Consider the following 22,578-nt stretch of genomic DNA (forward strand, 5'->3'; position numbering starts at 1 on the left):
AACTTCAATTTGAAGAGGGGCGGACATATGTGACGGAAAGGGTCCAGAAAATGGTCATGGGTTTCTGAATCTATGCCACACATATGTTTCGTTTTTTTCCTCACAGGAATGTTTTAAAAGCTGGCTACAAGGAATTTCACGGTAGTTTCCCATCCATCCGTTTTATTTCAAGGATACTGTATATTTGTGACTGTACATTACTTTCTAGAACGTCTGTAAGTCAATTTTTCCATATTAATTTTTGAATATCATTTCCCATTGCATGATGACAAATTCAAATTTCTCTTACCCTCTAGATTTTGGTGTAGACTTTTTCATGACTCAACCCCATTAGCTCGATGCAATGTCTCTGCGCCTCTCTTCTTATAACGAGATACAGTCATATCACTCATCAATCCACGGTCCCCTCTCCTTCCTCAGCACCCCAACACCACCACTTTTCCATTCACTTTTTTTGTTTTAACAACCACCAGTGTTGTATTTTCGAAGAAATACCCCAACTTCATAGTTTGACTTTCTATTCTTGGCTTTATACCAGAAAAAGGTTTGTTTTAGAATATAGGTTTAGTTTGCCATAGTTTCCTTCTACTGGGATATATGAGGTATGGCGCCAAATTTAAACTTTTAGGTGTCTTTTCATCAGAAAAGATTTTTTATATTTTGAGGTGAAACGTTTTTATTTTTGACAATTTTTCAACTCGCAACTCAAAGTCACATTTTCAGAAATGGCTGTGGCAAGTTTTGAGCAATTGCCGGATGTTGTCTTGAGAGAAGTTCTCCGTGACCAGGATTTCATCAGCCTGTAAGTGGAGTTCGATCCTTTTTCAAAAAATGATATCATCATTTTCAGTCAACGTATCCGAAAAGTTCATCCGAACTTGACCAGTTTCATCGAAAAGAACAAGAATCTGATCGAATCTAATCTCAAACGATTAGAGGTGAAGGAGCATCGAAACTTCGTCAAAGTGAAAATGTCGGATCTCTGGCGACACGTCAAAGTGGGATACAAGGAAAAAGAGGACGGATGCGTCGTCATTCACAAGGATAAGAAGCAAATAGTGAAAAATGAAGATGTCCTAAGCCGTATCCTGGAAGATCTCATTTTGGTTCTCACACACCAAAAGCAGAGCCTCGTCTCTCTGTCTCTTGCTTTTTCGGACAACTATCCAACGTTTTTCGAGAACCTCGCCGAATACTTGGCAACGAGAAGGCATCAGTTACAAGTCGAGCAACTCGAAATCAAAATTGCCGATGTATCGAGACTCATTCCACTTCTTCAAGGGTTATCTGCCAAGCATTTGAAGTCCATACATCTAAGGAGTTCAACCGGAGAACGCTCCCATGGGAGAGCATGGGATTTAACTGGAATCTCGGATCAAGACGTTTGGAAAGGAGCAAAAGAAGTCGTAGTTGAACGGATCGCCGTCAGAGTGCCAGTCCGCAACCTTCTGCACTTGTCAACCATCAATATCCATATGGACAACGTCACCGCCGAGGATATCCATTCACTGCGGCAGGTTAGTTGAGTGAAAATTCTTCACCAATGAGTCGAATAAGTGAGCCCCCTTAATTTGAGCGGTTTGGTTGAAATTGGAACAGATATTAGAATTCTATTAATGTAGTTTGATTCTTAATGTGAAATAACAATCAAGACCGAATTCTTGGGTGTCCCCACAATGATTCTTCTCCCTATCACTAAAAAATATTTGTTTTAGAGATCCAATGAGTTTAGGACCCTTAATATTTTAATTTTATAGTAATTAATATCTTACACAAAACTCTTATGAAAAATCCTCTTTCAATTTTGATTGTGACCGAAACCTACAGCTAGAGAACGCGACTTAGCTTCTGAAAATTATCTGAAAACAGCTATTAAAAATTTTGAAAAGGGAAGTTATTAATAAATATTTATTGTTCCTCATTGGACACCTAAAATGTGATTTTTTGGCGGTGTATACGTAGGACAAAATAAAATTAATGAAACACCCAAAAATTGCCTTAGGAGTAATTTTACATTCGGAACTGCATTCATACTTTTTCATGTATGTTCTAATTTTGGCCAAACCGCCAAATTAAGAGCTTTCTTTAACTTTTTGGGCAAACCATCTTCTCCTCAGATTGCTTTAGTTGCTTGTTTTCAGACGGCATTGTACTCCTCTGACTTCAAGTCCTTCAAGATTAAATTCAACAGTCTTGAGGATGAAAGTCTTCTGTTGGTGCTTTTGGGGAATCCGGCTCGCACTAGAAGAATGCCAAGTGGAAATATCAAAATGACGTGGTGGTTCACGCTTGAAGAGCATTCGGATGCATTCACCAAAGTTTTGGAAATCGTCAGGAAAAGAGATGTCTTCAAGTTCTCCAACTCATCGATCGCCATGGCACTTGAAGATCCCATTGTTGTTGCATAATTTATTGATAATGTTGAACAATTTTCTAAAGACTCTCTGGTAAAAAATTCACACTTATATAATTAATTGATGATGTTGAAAAAGTTTTTATAGATTTATCAATAAAAAGAACAAAGCTACATCGTGTTTTCTAATTCTAGAAGAACTTATTGACAGGCTCTGAAAAACAACCAACGGAACCTCTAAGCATAGATTATTTGTAATTAAATCACAAGTTTGAACTCTTTTTATTAGTCATTGGTCTTCGATCTGTTATCAAATTCTGGAAGGGTTATCAGAATAACTCTGAGAACTAAACCCTGATCCCTCTTTGAAATAGCCGCGGCGGCATCACGGCCGTTCAAAAAATATGGAGGAGGAGTTCTCAGAATCACTTGGAGAGCGACAATCCCGTTCCCACCAATTTTTAATACTAAAAAAATATTATAACAGTGAAGATTTAGCAGTTTTCCATTGATTGAATACTTGCTTGCTATTTTTTCAGCTAAAACTTTATTTTTTTTTTCAGCCGAATTCTTCGAAAATTCAATTTCTGACATTAAAAAATACTTTTTTCAAAACCGAAGAATTTGGAATTCTAATTTTCTGACGTTATCAGAGGCTGCGAAATGTCTGGCTGCGAAATGTCTGGTGGCAAAATGTCCGGCTGCGAAATGTCCGATTGCGAAATGTCCGGGAGCCGTGACGATGTGGTAGCAGTTCAACATACCAGCAACGGATGGGGTACTGCAAGATTCACTCTCGTAGGTAACCATAGTATTGAGTGGGGTGTAAGTGTTTTATTACTTGTAGTTGCTTCCAATAGGTGATTTTCGGATTTTAAAAATTTAGAGACTACCTAGAATATTAATTAAACCAAAGGTCCAAATTAAGATCTGATGAATTTATTGAACGCCAACTTCTCAATTTCGCAATTAGTTGTAAATTGATATTTTCGATTTCAGGGCGAATTCGAAATATACGTTAGAATAATTCACACCTGCCGGGATTGGGAAGAAAAGCCGGATCTAACTTGGGAGATCCCTCTTGGAGATTTCTCGAAGGACAAACGGTAAGTCATGAAATCCCAAATTTTGAATACTTGTTACGCCAAAATCAGAGTAACACTAAAATTTAGAAAATATATGCCTTCCAGAGAGGTTACGCTGTACAACTACCACTTCAACATCACCCACAAAGGCAACGATGTATATACTGTTGGCGGAAAGAAACACTTTGAATAAATAAATGTTGAAAATAGTCCTTAATAAAATTATTAATTCATCATTAATATTTTTTTGACTCTCGTCACATATTTAAAATCAGTTCTAGAGGAAAATCTTGTGAAAAACATGCTCTATGGTTTTGCGCTTCACATTAACAAGATGTTCGGGTGATTCAAAATCCTGAACTCCACTTTACACGTCTTCCCCAGCTCCAAAATTCTTGAAACGGGTCAAAATCAAAAGTTTTGTCATGATGACAGTTTGGGTGTCCGAATTTTCGAAAAATAATCTAAAAATATGATTTGAAGATAGTTTACGAAATCATTCCAATCCAATTTTTAGATGCATAGGCATAGTGAAACTTCGAAAGAACAAAAACCACGTATTAGAAAAAAATCCCATTTCAGATGATGTTCACATTCAGAACTTTAACGACGCCTAGTCAAGTTCGTGTTTTTCAAAACCCACCTATTTTCTTTCTCCATTTTTTGTTTTGTTCTAACCCGTCCTCCCACCCTCAAAATGTGTGAAGAAACACAATTTGCATCCAACCGAGAAACTTGTTTTCCGCACTTATCATAATTTTCCATGCAAATATATCATTTTTTATCCCAAAAAATTTTCTGATCTGATCATTGAGACGCACATCAGAAAGACGATTTTTGAATGTTGGTTTCTCTCTTTCAACCCTATCTTCTTTCTCTTCTTTTCAATTTACTATACGGTAGTTCAACCGCATCAAAATCACCCTTTCCCTGTCTCACATCCCAAATTCAATTAGTGATTACAATTCCACCTGTCTTATCGGAAACTTGTCATGAATAAAAATCGTTGACTACTAAGACTTCTGCTAGATGACGTTTGATTCTTTTCTCGGACCTTTGTATCGCTATCTTTTTTTCTCATTTGATTTTATATCGTTTCTGCAAACCGTCAACCTTTAAAGATCAAATAAACGACGTCATTTTGTCTCCTCTTCTTGACCACTCATTTATCGTTCAATAGTGATTTCGGCGAATTTCGCCGATGCGCTAATCGATTCAGATCAAACACTACATTCAGTCACCCCAAACCTAGTCATCTAGATCAAGTAGTCTATTGACTCCGCCTCTATTCAGTCCACTCGAGATTTTTTTTGTTATTCTGGTGACCCGATCAGTGGCTTGTTTGCTATGGGTCGGCCCGATTTTTCTGACGTCGTTAATTAACAATTTCATGTTTTAGACAATTTCGATGACTGAAAACTTTCTATTTTCAGTCTGTTTGATTTGTCATTACACCCTCTTGTCAATTTCTCACTTTTATTGTTCTTCTTCATTAATTGCTTTGACTGTTAAAGTTTTGTTTTTTTTTTCAAGAAAGTTTGTTTGGTAGAATTAAGTAGGAAATTCCCATAGTTCCTTTTCGTTCATAAACTGTTCAGAGTTTGGAAAACATAAATCAGGAAGAGGTTTAACCAAGTCATCTCTATCTTTTGAGCCCATTCAGTGCAAAAAAGGTGCGGAGCTTTCTGTAACCGGGCGAAATTCACTTGTACCACCTTGCAGGTCAAGAAAGATATGCTAATAATCTGTAACGTGTATTCTGCGGACTTTAGAGAAAAAAAAACCTGAAGTTACTTTTTCAAGTGGAGCGGGCCAGATGTGACAAGCGCTTCTGATTTTCTGTATAAAGAATTGATTCAGCAAAAATTTAATTTTTTACTTCTTCCCCCTCTCCCTCTCTCTCTCTCTCTCTCTCTCTCTCTCTCTCTCTCTCTCTTTCTTTCTCTTTTGCTTTTCCTAATCTTTTTCAAATTTTCAGATGAGGTTTCTGACTATTACACTAATCACAATAAGTCTTTGTACCTCTATATCATCTGAAACTGATGAGAAATCTACGGCAGACACAAACGAGAATAGCCTTCCGGATGACACAATGCCAGTAACACATCATCACCGACACCATAGAATTCGGCACGGCAACGTTCATAGAAAGCGACAGCCAGTGTGAGTAAAAAAACAACAAGAGAGGAGAAAAGAGAGGAGAAAAGAAGTGGTCTTGTGTTGATACAATAACTTTGCGCCAAATTACAGGTGTGTTAATGGGAAACCAGTGGAAGGAGTCTGCGAGTGTGAACTTGACTATGTGGGCAAGCACTGCGAGAAGAAGAAAAATTGCCAGTCGTACCGTCGTTATAAGAATGGATCGTAAGTGGTGGAATTGGGGAATTGAAGAATTTAGAAACATGAAATTGAAGCTTGTGTTTTTGTTGGTAAAAAAACCAACAATCATAAATAGTCGTGGCCGGAGTTCTTTTTCAAAATGACCATTATAATTGTGAATCAACAATTTTGGATGCCTGAATAATTACTAAATACTTATCCATTCGTTTTCGAAATTTCCAGAATTATAAATTAAGTATAAAATTATCTATCTGTAGTTAACACCTTCTTCTCACGAGCAATCACTAAAAAGATGCATTCGAGCAGAAACCTGAAATTGGTGTAATAGAAGTATCATTGTTCAACGTAACCTATCTATTAGGTACCAGGTTGTACAAAAAGTTGTAAACTAGAAAAATGATGTTCTAGATTCGATTTATAATCGCAGAAATTTTCAGATCACACTTATAAATGAAAGGTAATTTTTTGACACCCTAAATAGACCATTTTTATCCACTGAAATAGTTATTTTGAGAATTTTCGCCAGCACTTTTTTTTTGAGTTTTGGCCAATAAGAAAAGAATAGAACATCTAGGTCCTTGACATGTCCTATTGACAGACATTCTAGGTTCCACTTTGATTCCGTTCCCTCTTGTCGCTTATAGCTTTTCTCACACTGATTCGTGTAGCTTTATTCTCTCAGAGTGCTCTTGGGGAATCCAACACTCCCCTTATGAGAGCTCTCTACATGTCCTTTTGAGACTCATTTTGAAAAATGATGTGGACTACTATATTTGATATATTTCAGCTGTCCCGAATGTCTGAAAGGCTATCAAGGAGACTATTGTGAAGAAATCATATGCTACAATGGACTTCCAAACACTCATCATACGGAGTGTCTTTGTGACGACCCGTATTCTGGTAAACATTGCGATGAATTGGAAACCAAGAGGATCTACAGTTATTATAATCGAAAGGTACAAACAATTTACATTTTTCTCTGATAGTGTGAATTAATTTTGTCAGGTATTTCTTCTTGGACCACTCGGTGCTATCTCACTCATTCCAATGTGTGCAATGTACATGATTTGCGAGTATTTCGCCAGAAAAAGACAAGTAAGCTCATTCGCTTTTTGTTTGAAAAATTGCAATAAAGTATAAAAAATCGATTGTCTTTCAGGTGAAAAGGGTTGGCCTTATGATGGAAGGACAGAATATCAATGTTCAGGATCGGATGTTGGAGAAATTGTTGAATAACATGTGATAATTGTTCATCATAATGACCATCCTTTCAAGATTCTCAATTTTACGAGCTTCGACATTTTTCTGTTATTTTTTTTTTACAATTTCTCACCTGACACACATTTGGCTTGATTGTATTGTTCATCAGAAAAAATTTCATTGTTCGCTGATTATTCAGTGCCTAGAAAATTTTAATAAACTTTTTTTTGTTTCCAAACGTTGTACTTCTTTACTTTCCACGTTTAGACAACATCAGTATAGTAAAACTGTTCCTTGTTGCTCTTATCAAAACAAAAAAGTTGTGTTTTCTCTTCACGGTGCGTGACAAAAGTGAATCGCGTGTTTTTTCTTCCACTTATTATCAGCTTGTGTCCAATTTCTTTGGGCAAAAAATTTCAACGGGCCAATTTATCAGTGACACTTTTTTCCGAAACGCTCATTCCCTTTCACATTCTTGTTCGGGGAATGGTGGTGCCAACACATTTTATTCTATTATCTATAATTTCTCTATCATTAGTTTCATGTCTGAAAGTTGTGTCTACCAGTTATGGTAGACTTCGAGGTATCACAGAATGGTCAGACGATTCAAATCATAAATATATTTTCAAGGTAAGATAACTCAAATTCTTGAATTCTCTCTTTAAAGTAACTATAATATTTAGAGTGTCCCATTCGCGAAACCACCATTAGGTAATCTAAGATTTTCACCACCTCATCAACCAGGGTCGTGGGCAGGAGTATTGGATGCATCTAGATATAGGTGGCTTCAAATTGTCCAATGTCTCACTTTTTAAACATATTCTCAATTTTTAGCCCTGCTTGTATGAGCAATTCCACTCAAACCAGCCACCCGCAAGATTCGGTCAGCGAGAATTGTCTGTATATCAATATCTTCACCAGTGAACAATGTTTGGTAATATTTCCCTCCTTTTAGTGCAAAGTTAATGTGTTACGTCAGCAAATTTTCAGAAGGACAAGTGTCCTGTAATTGTCTATTATCATGGCGGGGCGTTCAATTTAGACTCGGCTACTATGTTTCCCGACAAGTTCATACTTGATAGATACGTCTCGGAGGGAGTGATCTTTGCGATACCCGCATTCCGGTTAGGCGTTTTCGGACAACTGTACTTTGGTCCCAGTAATGTTTTAACAGAGAATTTATTGGTTTTTGGTGAGAGTTGATAGATCTTCTTTACAATTCTGAAAATGTTCAGATGCCGTGCAAGCATTGAGTTACGTGCATAATGAGATTGAAAATTTTGGTGGAGACCCAACGAGAGTCACAATAATGGGACACTCTTCTGGAGCAACACTGGTCGATGTTTTAGGATTTTCCAAGTAACCGAAATTTGAAAAAATAGCTAATGATTGATAACATTTCAGATTGATAGACCCTGATAAGAAAATGTTCCAGCAAATTATAGCTCTCAGCGCTCCAGGAATGTTTGGATTTTACGACTTGGTGGTTGAAAACTCGTTTGTTTTTGCTGAAAAACTAGGGGTACTAATTTCTACCTCTATATTTTAAGGTTTTTTGGATTTTCAGTGCTACAGTGGTACACACGAGAATCGTTCCAATGCCAATATTGCTGAAATTCTGTCATGTTTACGAAAGATTGACGGATATGAACTACTTCGAATGCAAAGACAAATGGAAGAACAGGATGGGTTGAACTTCCGAAGCATAATAAGAGGAGCACCATTTTTGGAGATGAATGGGAAGATTTCAGATTTAAAGAAGTACACTTCTGTGGGTTGGATATTCAGTAGCTTATATTTTTTGTGGTTGCTTTTCAGCCAAGAAACTTGATATATGGAACCACAGAGCACGAGTTTCGAACCATTGATTATAGGAATCCATACATTTCGGGTTGCTTCTTAGATTTTGAAAATCCAGTCGCAGTAGCTAATCACTTTGATGATATGATACAGTATCATAGTAAGCGTATATCTTCTTAAATTGAAAAACAAGTTTGAAACATTCAGTTGATGATTGGATCAACGGAGATACTGCTGGAATTTTCATCTCCGCAGCCACCTACTCTGCTGCTATGGCTAGAGCTGGAGCCAACGTCTACCTTTTCGAGACTCGTCAACTACCATACAGTTTCCATGTATCCGACATGCAATACTTTATTGGGATTCATCGAGAAGTGTGGCATTTCAAAGACATGGATATTCTAGATAGCTTCTATTCTAGAATGTTGGTGAATTTTACGAAAACAGGCGTTCCCACACCAAGTAAGTTTTTTTTATTTCAGAATATCTCAGTAGAATGTTTTTTTTTCGATTTCAGAATGGGAACCATTAGACCCTGAACGTATGAATTACCTGGAACTCAAAGTTGACACGAAAAACAAGACTGGTCCAGTAATGTTGGAAGGTTTTCATGATCAAGAGATGCAGTTTTGGTTTGGAGACATGATGGAATACGATAGGAATATTACTAGACTGGTACGTCACCTTACTTAGTCAAACAGAATGTAAAATTTAACAATTTTCAGAGAAGAGAACAAGGACTTCCACCAGAGAGCCATCAAGTCAGTGTTCAGCTCTTGTCCACAAAAAAGGCTAAGACCACAGTTAAAATGAAATACGAGCGTGACACCACGGAGGCTACAGTAGTCAAAACCACTAAGCTTACAGTAGTCAACAGTAAAACATCAGCGATCTTTCAGCAATGGTGGTTCTATTTGATTATTGCTCTAGTGGTAATGATTGTTGTGTTGATAGTAGTTTCTCTTGTGAAGTCTAAAAACGAAGAAGAGCTTCCACTTCTGAGATAAAATTCAAGATAGTGGATTCATGTTGTAATTATGTGTCTTCTGTAGTCTATAAAGTGTTTTGTATGCATTAGTTTTCTAATAGAATGTTTTCCGTCACATGTCAAAAACATATTTTCCATCAAAGTTTAGCGTAAACACAGACTATGATAATATTGAAGTTATCAGTTTTATCAGTTTTTATTGTATCGGGAGAGCACATTTCTCTAAATGCGTCTACTATTACTTTTGATACTATTCCAAGAATCAATTGGTTTGAAAACTGTCACAACCAGTTATGGAAAAGTCAGAGGGATTACGGATTATTCGATATTGGGAAATGATAAGTTCATCTTCAAAGTTAGAGCTGAGCCTTCGCAAAGAGTCCTCACAAAATTTTTCAGGGTATCCCATTTGTTAAACCACCTCTAGGAGATCTTCGATTTTCTATGCCTCAGAAACCAGATAAATGGGAAGGAGTTCTAGATGCGTCCACATATAAGTGAGCTTACATAACTAGGTCTTGTTCTCAAAATCCAAAAATTTTAGAGCCGCTTGTCCTAGCAACTCTTCGCTTTCGGAGCATGCACAAAACTTCATTAGTGAGGATTGTCTCTACATCAATATTTTCACTAGTCAATATTGTTTGGTAACCAGAGAACCTCACAACATAATCATTTTGAAAACTCTTTTTCAGAAAAACAAGTGCCCGGTGATTGTGTATTACCATGGAGGCTCTTATAATTTGGACTCTGCCACTATGTTTCCCGACAAGTTTATACTTGAAAGATACGTGGACAAAGGAACCGTTTTTGTGATACCCGCATACAGACTTGGAGTTCTTGGACAGTTTTGGCTGGGAGATAAAGAATTGGTGCCAGCTAATTTATTGGTCTATGGTTAACAAAAACTTGATTGAGTCAATATTTTTAATCTTGTTTTAGACGCCATCGAAGCCCTGTACTATGTGCAAGACGAAATTTCGAATTTTGGAGGTAACCCAAATGATGTTACAATCATGGGACACTCGTCTGGTGGGCAGCTTGTAAATGCTCTTGGTGTTTCAAGCTATGTAGATCCCGAACAGGAGTTGTTCCAGAAGTTCATAGTGTTAAGTTCTTATGAGACTTTTGAGTTGGAACACTTCAAAATCAATAATTCACTCAATGTTGCGAAAAGAGTCAATGTAATGTTACTTTTGGTATCACACTAGCCATATAATTCTAGTTTTAGTGCTTTTCAAAAAACCATCAGGAAATTTTGAAGTGCATGAGAAACACTGATGTCATGCAAATATTACAAGCACAGAGAACAATGGAAGATGAGGATACTGCTTTTTTCAAGAGTTTGATTCAAGCGCCACCACTGATGGACTATGGTGAAAAGCTAGCGGAAATTAAGAAACGCGTGCCTGTCAGTAGGATTAAGAATACATTTTAAAAAAGTTTCGAAAAACTAAATTTTCAGCCAAGGAAACTGCTATGTGGTGTCACGGAGCATGAATTTGAAAAATATCCATATAGAGAAGGCTTTCGTGTAGAAGGTGTCTTTTTGGATTTCGAAAATCCAGTGGAAACAGTTACATATTATCACGATAACTTTTTCAACAAAAGTAAGTGGGGTACTCAAACAAAATCAGGTTAATTTTCTGTTTCAGCCAGAAATATGTTTAATACCGACTCATCCGCCGTTTTTGTGTCTACCGCAACCTATACAGAGGCTATTGTAAACGCTGGAGGAGAAGTCTATCTTTTTGAAACCCGTCAAAAACCGTACAGTATGCATGTTTCGGATATGCAGTATTTTATTGGAATACATAGAGAACTGCATCATACCTCTGATATGGACATTTTGGATTCTTTCTATTCTCAAATGCTGGTGAACTTTACAAAATTCGGAGAGCCTTCCCCTTGTACGAGTAGACCAACATTTGAGTGGGTAAAAGTTAACGAATTTCAGATTGGAATAAACTGGATGCAAAAGAAATGAAATTTCTGGCACTGGAAATTGATACTGAAAAAGGAATCGGTCCGAAAATGGAAAACGGGTTTCATAAGGAGTTGGTCGATTTTTGGCTGGTAGATATGATGGAACTAGACAAAAATATCACAGAACAGGTAGTATTCAAAAAAAGAAAATGAATTTAAAATAAAATAGCAACAGAAGCAAACCAAAGGATCAGCCAACGGAGAAGCCAACGGAGAAGTGAACCCGACCCCAATGCAAATCAATCTCACAACCCTTGGCAGTCCAAATTCCACTGAAGTGATTCTAGAATCCACAATTTTTATCACATATGTTTCTCCAATTCCACCTAGACAAACTACCTACGATCCAAAGATAGATGAAGATCAACCAGTGGAAGGAGAAAGTGCCCCTATCTATAATCAATGGTGGTTCTATGTCATAATTATTTTGATTGTGATTATTGCAGCTGTTTTGATACTTTTAGCCTTGAACAAGAATAACGATCCTGAAAGTTTGCCACTGTTAGCCTAAAAGCTATAGTAATTTTTGAATATATATAATTGTTGAATATACGATAATAAAAACTTTTAATTGCATAGCTTTAAAATAAACTTAAGCGTGTGGGGGCATGTAAAAATATCAATTTCAATTGTTTTTAAATTAAAAATTTTTCATTTCCGTTGAGTGACAGCATTCTTCCTTTGTTTCTTCTACCGGCATGTTATCAAAAATTCGAAAACGGAAGAAAATGAAACCAAGGTCATGATACTTCCGACTAGGAGGGCCTATATAAATAAGCTCAAAAATTAGCGGACACTATGTGTTTATTTCTCTTATTTTCCAGAATTGCTCTATCACAAACTAGAACTGAACTAAACGTGCAAAATTAGAAATTTCTTGCAATTTCAATCTTTGGAAGGTCAATTTCAAAATCAACGATAACAATTTGCTTATGAATTGTTTTCCAGTTATTACCTGGCCTGGAAATTCATTCTCAAGAGCTGTCATGCCTACAAAACGGATATTCTTAGCTGCTACTCTTTTCCAATTAACAACAACTGCAGTAATTCGAAGTACAACAGGAATAGATCAGACTCTAAAAAACGAGCCTTCTGGAAACGACACTCGTCATGAAACTGGGCCTCACTTATTTTACAACCAATTTTGGTTCTATTTGATAATTACGATTATCTTCTCAATTTTTACAATTACATTTTATTCTATCAAAAAATCAATAACGGAAGAGTCACGTTATTTATTTGCCTAATATTTAAAATGAATATTTCATTGTTTCTATTGTACAAATAATATGTAGTGTATGAATGAAATCAGATAACTGTCAGTTAGAAAAATGTGATTGGGACTGTGCAGAGTGTTTGCTCACACATCAAATGTTGCAGAATGATCACGACTAATTTCTTCTTATTTCTCCATATTCTTATTTTGCAAGTGTTTAGTCAAAAGATAATATCTACAAGCTATGGGAGACTGGAAGGTAAAACGATTAACGGAAAACAATACATGTTTAAAGTGGGTTTGAAAAATTTTCTACTTCAAAAAAATGTATTTTAAAAACTCAGAATGTACCATATGCCAAGCCACCAACCGGCAACTTGAGATTCAGTTTAGCAGAATTCACAGATCCTTGGCAAAATGTCAGGAATGCTAGAGAATACAGTCCAGCATGCATGAGCAATGCTTCTGTGGAGACTAAGACAAATCACCTACCGATGAGTGAAGATTGTCTGTACATCAATTTCTTCACTAGTGAGAAGTGTTTGGTGAGATTTTACTTAATTGAATTAAGGGAGACACTGAAAAATTTTTGGCTTGTTTTTCTGAAAGAATGGTATGCGGTCTGGCGTGACTTTGTTTAGCGATCGATGTTCACAGTGGCTATCATGACGCTCTCATATGAGCAATTAGTCAGCGGCGGAACTTCTGCTACCGTAGCTTAGCTGGTAGTGACACGGCACTTTCAACGGTACATCCATAAGTTCAACTCCTCAAGTGACCGCTACTAACGAAATTTCAAAAAAAAAACTTGCATGTCTCAACACTTTCACTCCACAGACCTTAGCTTGTTATATAGCTTTCTTTAGGTTTCAAAAAATTGCACCACACTTCTTTACTATCATGGTGGAGGCATCAACTCCGGATCTGCTATCCAGTTCAATGACACTTTCATTTTGAAGAGATACGTTCAGAATGGTATCTATTCAATTCAGGCTGACAGAATTCTATTGTCACTTCAGATATCGTTTTTGTAATTCCTGCATATCGAATGGGCATATTTGGACTTCTCTATTTTGGCGACGACAACGTGGTTCCTCACAATCTTGGAATTCGTGGTATTTTCATAATTATAGATTCTACAGTTTCCAATTCAAAATTTCAGACTGCAAACTCGCTCTTGACTTCATCCACCAAGAGATTTCAAACTTTGGAGGCAACCCAAATGACATAAATCTTCTCGGACACTCAGCCGGTGGTCATATCTCAATGGTTTTTGGATTTAGTCGGTAATCCTTCAAGAAAACATTTTCAAAAACCCATACTACGCATAGATTGATTGACCCAGCTCGCCGTCTCATAAAGAGAATTACAGTTATCAGCCCGCCACCAACATACGACATGCCCGAATTACTTATCAAGAATTGTTATGATTTCGCTCGGAGAGTCGGGGTTAGTACGAGACGCACACAATAATGACCATCACATGTAATTTGCAGTGTTATACACCTAACACCGCTAGTGACCAAGAAATGATAAAGTGTTTGAGAGCGAAGGATGCTCGGGAATTGATACTGGTGCAAAGAGAAATGGAAGCGGATTTATTATACATGTGGAACTTTTTGCCAGGAGAACCATTCATGAAACTGGGTCAGAGTATAGCAGATTTCAAGGAAAATTCTGTGGTAATAAACAAACGAAATTTTGGAAAAATTGAATGTTTCTTAGCCACGCGAAATGATAATTGGAAGTACTATTAATGAAAATGGATTTGATCGTAGAATCAAAGAAAATCCATCAATTGCCGGGAATTTTATGGATTGGGAGAATCCGTATGAAGTGGCGCATAGATTTAATTTTATCCATGATAGTGCTCCAGGTGAGTTGAAAGAATCTAATTTCCAAAAAAAAAGTAGTTTTCTTTTTCAGCAGGCACAATTCATGAGTCATTTACCCAAGGGATATTTGTGTCCGTTGCTACTTATGCAACTGCTCAAATCAATGTTGGCGGAAGAGTGTTTCTGTTTCAGTCCAAGTAAGAAAAGCCAGAATTTGTCTGAATATATTCAAAATTTTCAGTCAACAGCCATCTAGTCATGTATCCGATATGCAATATTTTGTGGGGACTCATAGAGAAGACTATCATACACCTGATATGGATATTATGGACACATTTTACTCAAAAATGATAGTGAATTTTACGAAACATGGGGAGCCGTCTCCAGGTGAGTAGTGTTAGAATCAAAACAATTTATAATATAATTCATTTCTTCATCTCGGCTAGAGGAATTAAAATTCATAGAAATGTCAAAATGTATCACACTTTTTTTTAAATTTCAGTTTGGGAACCTCTCGACCCAAAAAGAATGAACTATTATGCTCTCGAAGTGAACACCAAAGAAGGAATTTATCCAAAAATGGAGGAAGGGTTCCATGAAGCAGATGTCAACTTTTGGTTCATCAATATGACCGCATTTGACAGAGAAGTGACAAGACGGGTACGTCCGGTTCATACAAATCCACATTCTTTCTTCTTTTCCTGAATTCCAGCTTTTTTTTCCTCAGAAACGTGGTACTTTTTACTTTGTTAGAGTGTCAACTTATTTTTTTCAGAAAAAGTTATTCAACGATTCGATTTGGCCAAGATATCCAATGCACCCGGGTCCCGTAATTTTCCCGCACCAACCAACTGAAGCATCACCATTCTACTACGACGTCTCATCGAAGTGGTGGTTTTATGTACTTATCGTCGTGGTGGCAATGATTCTCTTTTACATAATTTATCTTTTGAAACGAAGATTTTTGAAACGTTCTCTATCGGAAACTTCCCTATTGCTCAAATAAAACGATTTCTCTTCAAGGAATAATTTTTGAAAACGTTTTTTTACCAGAAAAATTTTCCTATTTCGGTTTTGAATATTTAAATCCAGAATTCGAACAGCATTGACGTTTGTCATTTTGAATCTAATTATATGAGATTTAGGAAACGACATTCTAGTTTATCTCTATTTCACATCAGATATTTTGTAGCAGATTGCAAGCTGTGAGATTCCAAAATTTGAAATTCACTCGAACAACATAAGTCTGCTCGAGAATGATAATCTTCACAATGGGGCTGATATGGAAATGAAGAAATAAGTCTGAGACAATAAATTATATTTGGCTAAGAGATTTTTTTCAACCTGCACAAGTCAGAGTATCCTGATAAACTCATTACAAAATACTTTATTTTGCAAATAGTTACCAGTTATTTTTGAGAAATGTATTATTAAAAAATTTTCAGCACAAGTTTTACCTCAAAATGGAGTGAGATGTTTTCCTTCACAAACCAGATGTCAACTTCCAATTCATCACTATGACGGCTTTTGACACAGAGGTGAAGAGACAGGTACTTTTTCATCTCTTGTTTTTTCCTTCGCCTACTTTCATCAATTCAATAGCTCCCCTCTAGGATAATTTTTCAGATACAATTACTCAGCATGTTTGATATATCCGGGTCCAATAATTCTCCCAGCAAAACAAATGAATCATCACCGTTCCACTACAACGTCTCCTTCGACGCACTTATCGTGGCCCTCGTTATATTTTACCTGATTTATGTTCTAAAACGAACGTGGCCGAGACCCCCCCCCCCCCACGCTACTCAAATGAAATCAGATCCCTCCCTCCCACCTCTTGTTTGTGTCTTCTCATGTCATTTCAATCTATCTCGTCCTATGGCAAAAGATTGCCCTCATTTTTATGGACCACAGCAACATACACAAAACACTTCACATAAACATGACACACCACCAGTCAGTCAGATAGAACTGACTCAAAAATCGTGTCAATTGAATTATGTGGTGCCGTTGGCGAGAAAAAGAAAGAGAAGGACTATCGTATGTATATCATTCCTGATGGGAGGGCACTGCTTGCTGCCTCGATGTGTGTAAAGTATTCAGATCTCATCAATTCTGATTTGAAAATGATTTGATTGAAAGAGGGGGGGGGACTCTTTGGAGGTCCAACACATGAAGATAACATTTTCTCATTTTACGAGTGCTTTTTCACTAATTGGTGGTCCTCCTCCACTACACTTTTTATGCAAATCCTCAGAAGTAGGTGTGAAGGGGGAAGCTTAAAACTTTTTGTTTGTATACTATGTGTTTTTTTTGTGCAGGCCCCTTTTTTATGTTTATTTTCAAGTTTCTCGCTTTTCATCACTCGTTTTTTTCTTGTTTTACGCATGTTCCGCGTATCCATTTCATTGAGCTATCAAGTTTCCTCTTTCACAACCCCTCGAGTATTTTTTTAAAAGAGAAAAATAAATGTTTCAATTTTTTAACATGTGGCAGATTCTTTAGTAGCACAAAAATTAATAATTGCAGATCACTTGACCGGAGCAGATGTCAGAAAACAGAGATTTTTCATCGTTTTTAATCTTTCTGAGCTCTTCATGTTTCTTCTTCCTCTTCGTTTTTTTATAGACTATTGTTTGAAATCCGCTGCCCTCTTCCATTGCATTGTTCTTTTTTTTTCTTCCTCCTCGACGAGTCAAATTCAATCTCTTTCAAATCAAATCCCAAAAGTTACACAATTGCGTTGTCCACAAGCGAGATAAAAACACAAGGACATCACGTAACTACCGTTGTTGTGTGGGAGAGTGTAATTTCCGAATGTCCCTATTCCCATCATCACTTTTTGAATTGAACTAGAGAACGCCTCTCTAAACCTTTTTTATTATTCACTGACTGAGATTTTCGGTTTTCCACAGCAGTCATTTTCTATGGAATTCCTTCTAGACATGTTTCTAAAGTTTTTTTTGATCAAGAACTGCTAAAAATTAAACTATTTGGGTTTTTTCAGATTCCATCACATACTTACCCCAGAAAATAACTCATTCAAACTTTCTGGAATTAACGAGTTTTCTCAAATTCTTGAAATTCTGTAATTTTTGAACTTGGGATCTATTTTCTGGAATTTTCAAAATCTGAGAATTCAGAAATCTCTGAAAATTTTCAATTTTGGATACCGTAGAACCTGTATTAAAAGGGACCCATTAATAGAAAGGCTCCTCTAATAAAAGGGCCCTCCGAGAGAGGCTTGGAAAAATAGAAGGGCCCTCTGTGAATAACAACCCCCTTCAAAATGTGTTTTTCAAATCAGAAAATTTCCGTAGTTTTTTAGTAGAAAATATCTCGGGAACTCCACAATTTAAAAGAAATTTGTCGAAAATCTTGCTAAGTTTTGGTGAAATTGACAGATTCCCATGAATTTTGAACGAAACTTCGTCGAATTTTTCGACACAAAATTTCGGACAAACTGGCCGGAAAGATAGTAGAACCCCTCTAATTGAAGGGCCCCTGTAATAGGAGAACCCTCATTTCCGATTTATTTTGGATTTTATTGAACCACTAAGATATTAGAAAGTTTTGAAATTTTGCATTGTCAGCAACTTCCAAATTTTCCGAAAGTTTCAATTGTTAATTCAGACACTTTTGGAAATTTCGAATTTGGTAAAGTTCCAAAATTTCCAGTCTGGAATGAATGTAAAATTCGGTTCGTATCATTTACAATATCCGTTCCACTAATTAGATTACGATATAATTGATACTTTGACAGAAGGTGGTCAAAAGTTATCTAATCTGTAAACCGAAACATTCTGCTGCCCCTCCTCTCGGAAATTGACACCCTCACTCGCTAATTGATTAATTGGATATCATTGTCATCTGCCTTGGTGTATTAAACACCTCTTCTTTTTTTTCGCCCATCGGCTAGACAGGTGGTCCTCCACACAAAACTCTTTTTGGTTCCAAGGTCTGACGCCAATCATTTTCGGGATGATAGGAAAATGGAGACACCTCCTATGAATTCTCACTTTCTCGCATGTTGTTGCTATGGCGGGGTGTGATAGGCGTATGAATATAACCTATATCTCTTTTATGATATTTCACATCTCACATTTCATGTTCGCCATGATGTTTCCAATTGCAACATAATTTTGTGTTGCGAATTGAACCTTGTTGACATAATTTTTAGAATCTGATTCGAAAATCCAATGAAAGATTATTGTACTTTTCTTTCAAAATTCCCAGTCAGGCAAATTCTAGTTGCTTATTTCTGTTTGTATCTTTTTTTACTCAAAAGTATTTACTCATTCTTTTCAAGTGTCCCAATCTCGAGAAGAACAAAAAACAAATTTTCAAACTAACCCTCTACTTTTCGAAGCCTTCCGTCTTCATAACTCAAAGCCAGGTCACTCATAAAAACGTCTTCTCTTCCTGACCATCCTCCTCTTTACCCCATTTTTTGTCCACTAATCCGTTCATTCTTGTGTTGCAAATATTTATGTTCTTCGCCCCACCGCCAACTGGGTGTCTTTTAACTGCTGTCGTCGCCCCCTTTGAGAAGAAAACTGACGAAAAACCACACCAGAGAATTGCAAATGACCTCTTCTTTCTTTCCTACAGGGTCCTTAATACTTTTCCTTGGCAAGAAGATCCTTTCTCCGTCAGTCAGCTGTTGTTTTATGATTGTTTTGTGGTTATTGTCTTGCCGATGGACCCACCGGAGACAACCTGCCAATCTTCTTCAATATCACACCTTGGGAGAGGAACGAAGAAAACCTGATTATCTTGCAAAGTGGCGAATATTTTTGAAAATAATTAAAGATGATTGGTTCTTCAGAGAACATACAAAAATTCTAATACCTCCTCTATTTTTTATTAGTTTTCCTTAGGTAATATAGTACTACAAGTGTTAAGAGGTTAAGCACCCCAACCATACAAGCTCTCAAGACTGTATATTGTTGACCAAAAGAATTATGACACGTTCTTCGTCGTCTTCACCAAGCCTCTTTCCCGCTTTCTTCCGCATGTTGTCTCAATACTCGACCTCGGTATGGGGGTGTGGTGTTCCAAAATAAGAGGGGCCTCTATTCCGACGACGCGAAATTTATGAACTGATTTTATCGGGCAGATTCTGGGCCATGATTCTTCCTACGATCCGCTTCTAATCCGAAAATTTTATTGCCATCATATGGTTGTCTCCTTATTTCCATTTTTCTGCTGGTGATGGACAATGCTCTGGAGACAATATGTGTTACAATTAGGCGTCTGTCAATGAAAACATTATATATTTCTTTTGTAATAAGTACGCCGCTATCTTTATTTTCATTAGTATCATGTATTATCACATATTGTGGTCTTGTCAAACATATTTATTCATCTTTCCCTTACAATTATCAAATTTACTAATAACCGTGTTGCCTAGGCTGGATGGTTCTAGTGTTTCGTTCTATTGTTTCGAAGTTGCAGTCATTCTCAAAAATGTTGATCCGCGTCCAATTGTTCATACCGTAAAACCTTTATTAGAAGGGCCCCTTTAATAGATGAGTCCCTCTAGTAGAAGGGTCCTCCGAGAGGGGCTTGGAAAAATAGAAGGGCCAATGTAATAGAAGGGTCCTCTGTGAAAATGGGAACCCCTTCAAAATGTGTTTTGAAATCAGAAAATTTCCGTACTTTTTCAGTGGAAAATATTCCGGAAACTCCACAATTTAATAGAAGTTTGTTGAAAATCTAATTTTCGATGAAAATCTCGCTGAATATTGGTGAATTTGGTAGATTTTCATGAGTTTTGAACGAAACTTCGTCGAATTTTTCAATGCAAAGTTTCGGAATAACTGGCCGGAAAAATAGAAGGGCCCCCTCTAATTGAAAGGCCCCTGTAATAGAAGGGCCGGCCCTTCTAATACAGGTTTTACGGTATTCGTCACTTTCAAATTTGAAAAAAGATATGCCAGAAAACCCACCGATCCCAATAAAAATTGCTGGCATTCACAACAAGCCAATCACATTAGATTTCATTCAACGACCCCTTCTTCTTCTCCTTCATACTCTTGATTTGTCATCGCTTCAAATTTGAAGTGACTGGTTTCACAATCGGATGAAAATAAATGTTGCTGGTCGAAATTTAGTATTCTCAAAATTTCAAACGAATTTCAAACTGACGACAAAAACTCAATTTTGAAATCGCTGAGGACTCTTTAAAACATCCTTGATCCCTGAATATCTTCGTTTTGAGATTTCAGAGCAGATCTTCTCAAAAACCATCATTTCTCAATTCTCGACACCCTTTCCGTTTATCCCGTTCGTTCTGGTGTTTTATCTCTTTGCCACCCTCACATACTTTATACCGAATGTAATATCCGAGCAAAAGATATATCCCGGGGTGTCAAGAGACCCGACGCAACAAATGTTATTCTCTTCTTTTCTCTCTCTTAGAACGCTTCAATATTGATATCTTTCTTCTGGATTTTCAGACACTCCAACTTTTTTTCTTTCTTTTCTTCTTTTTTTGCTACTGAGTTTGTCTGGTTTTGGTTTCAAAACAAGGAGAAGTGTTGCGGAATGTATCCTTCCACATCAAAAGACTCTCTGAGGACACAGAGACCGACTCGTATTCAAATGTAATTTTTCATTCTTCTCAAACACTGATGACCTCCGCCATAGGGGTCTCCCTATGTCTTCTCCTCACTTGCCAACCAAATGTTCAATTTTTGCATTTTTCTGGTGTCAAGTTTTGGGCTGCACAAAATTCAAATTTTTTAGTTAGATATGAGTGCCTATGTTGTGAAATCATATTTGGAGGACGTTTCTTTCTTTGGATCGTGCCGAAAGAAAACATTCTCAGAAGCTGATGACTAATTTGCGCGGGCTGCTACACAGTTACTCCGCGCAGTGTTCAAAAAATTGGTATCCAAGAGAGAGGTTTTTTCTCAAATTTCTTCTATAAGTCTTTTTTGAGTTTCTATTTTTGAGCGATCACAGATGCTCGCCTATTTGTGCGCGGCATATTGCAGGCAGATGTTTCATTTTTCGAACGCCGCCGTATGGCAGTTTTCACTTTTTATTGAGAGAGTATTTTTGCATAAATTAAGTTGGCGGAGAAAATTTTTTCGAGGTGGATCAGGATCCAATGCGTCAAATATTGCGTAGTTTCTGACGGAAAGTGTAAATTTTTCATCAAGGCTAATGCTCCTATGTAAAAACTACGGTATTTGAAAATCTGATGTTTGAAAATTTTTGTTTCGGTTTGAGCAGTAGCATTGTGTCATACAAAATGAATTTCGTTTGAGAAATTCTAATAAGTTGAATTTTTGTAAAACTGTAATTTTCACATCTGAAACTCAGGTTTCAGCTTATCCAATAATATTAGTATCAATTTTGATATTACAGATATTACCAAGACTTTTGAGTTTTTCAATTTTTTTGCGAAAACTGTGATGTCTTTTTTTTGGATTTTCGAAATTAAATAAAGTTTCCCGAGACCTGAGCCATTACCGATCTTCGTCGCTTTTCAAAAACCGGAAAAAACTCATAACCCGCCTTTCAGGGGACCCATGATATCCTTTTTCCTTTTTTTCCTTTTTTTTACTCAAAAAATCTGCTTTGCTCTTGTGCTCTTCCCTTTTTGCGCCGATTGAATTTTCGTGATTTGGCTATCCGGAGAATTTGACACAAAATTCAACCCTTCTAACCCTAAACTATCTTCTGCTGCTTACTTCCGCTCTCTCTCTCTCTCTCTTTCTCTTTTTATCTTCTCCCGAAAACAGATTGAAATTCAACTGAATTGCACA

General features: G+C 36.8%; 4 protein-coding genes across 4 annotated transcripts; all 4 read left to right on the forward strand.

Moving 5' to 3' along the window:
• Window positions 1-725: 725 nt before the first annotated feature.
• CBG16271 lies at window positions 726-2,408 on the forward strand (the record flags this gene model as incomplete). The annotated part of the gene is made up of 3 exons (XM_002643522.1): window positions 726-802; window positions 851-1,517; window positions 2,142-2,408. 3 exons carry the CDS (start codon window positions 726-728, stop codon window positions 2,406-2,408), a joined length of 1,011 nt encoding a protein of 336 aa, XP_002643568.1.
• Window positions 2,409-5,416: 3,008 nt separating this feature from the next.
• CBG16269 lies at window positions 5,417-7,021 on the forward strand (the record flags this gene model as incomplete). Its single annotated transcript, XM_002643521.1, has 5 exons — window positions 5,417-5,601; window positions 5,689-5,802; window positions 6,566-6,734; window positions 6,784-6,873; window positions 6,938-7,021. 5 exons carry the CDS (start codon window positions 5,417-5,419, stop codon window positions 7,019-7,021), a joined length of 642 nt encoding a protein of 213 aa, XP_002643567.1.
• A 443-nt stretch (window positions 7,022-7,464) lies between these two features.
• CBG16268 lies at window positions 7,465-12,863 on the forward strand (the record flags this gene model as incomplete). The annotated part of the gene is made up of 20 exons (XM_002643520.1): window positions 7,465-7,608; window positions 7,662-7,759; window positions 7,813-7,912; window positions 7,969-8,170; window positions 8,214-8,337; window positions 8,383-8,500; window positions 8,546-8,749; window positions 8,797-8,938; window positions 8,986-9,240; window positions 9,296-9,453; window positions 9,504-9,710; window positions 10,166-10,263; window positions 10,311-10,660; window positions 10,706-10,947; window positions 10,995-11,174; window positions 11,229-11,373; window positions 11,419-11,673; window positions 11,721-11,878; window positions 11,925-12,154; window positions 12,698-12,863. The coding sequence occupies 20 exons, from the start codon at window positions 7,465-7,467 to the stop codon at window positions 12,861-12,863; spliced, it is 3,576 nt and encodes a 1,191-aa protein (XP_002643566.1).
• A 387-nt stretch (window positions 12,864-13,250) lies between these two features.
• CBG16267 lies at window positions 13,251-15,806 on the forward strand (the record flags this gene model as incomplete). The annotated part of the gene is given in 11 exon segments (XM_045238812.1): window positions 13,251-13,259; window positions 13,310-13,510; window positions 13,832-13,940; window positions 13,985-14,080; window positions 14,128-14,251; window positions 14,297-14,414; window positions 14,462-14,647; window positions 14,691-14,997; window positions 15,008-15,187; window positions 15,303-15,460; window positions 15,576-15,806. The coding sequence occupies 11 exon segments, from the start codon at window positions 13,251-13,253 to the stop codon at window positions 15,804-15,806; spliced, it is 1,719 nt and encodes a 572-aa protein (XP_045095881.1).
• Window positions 15,807-22,578: the final 6,772 nt, after the last annotated feature.

Source organism: Caenorhabditis briggsae (genome assembly GCF_000004555.2).
Source record: "Caenorhabditis briggsae complete genome, chrX, whole genome shotgun sequence".
Lineage (NCBI taxonomy): Eukaryota > Metazoa > Nematoda > Chromadorea > Rhabditida > Rhabditidae > Caenorhabditis > Caenorhabditis briggsae.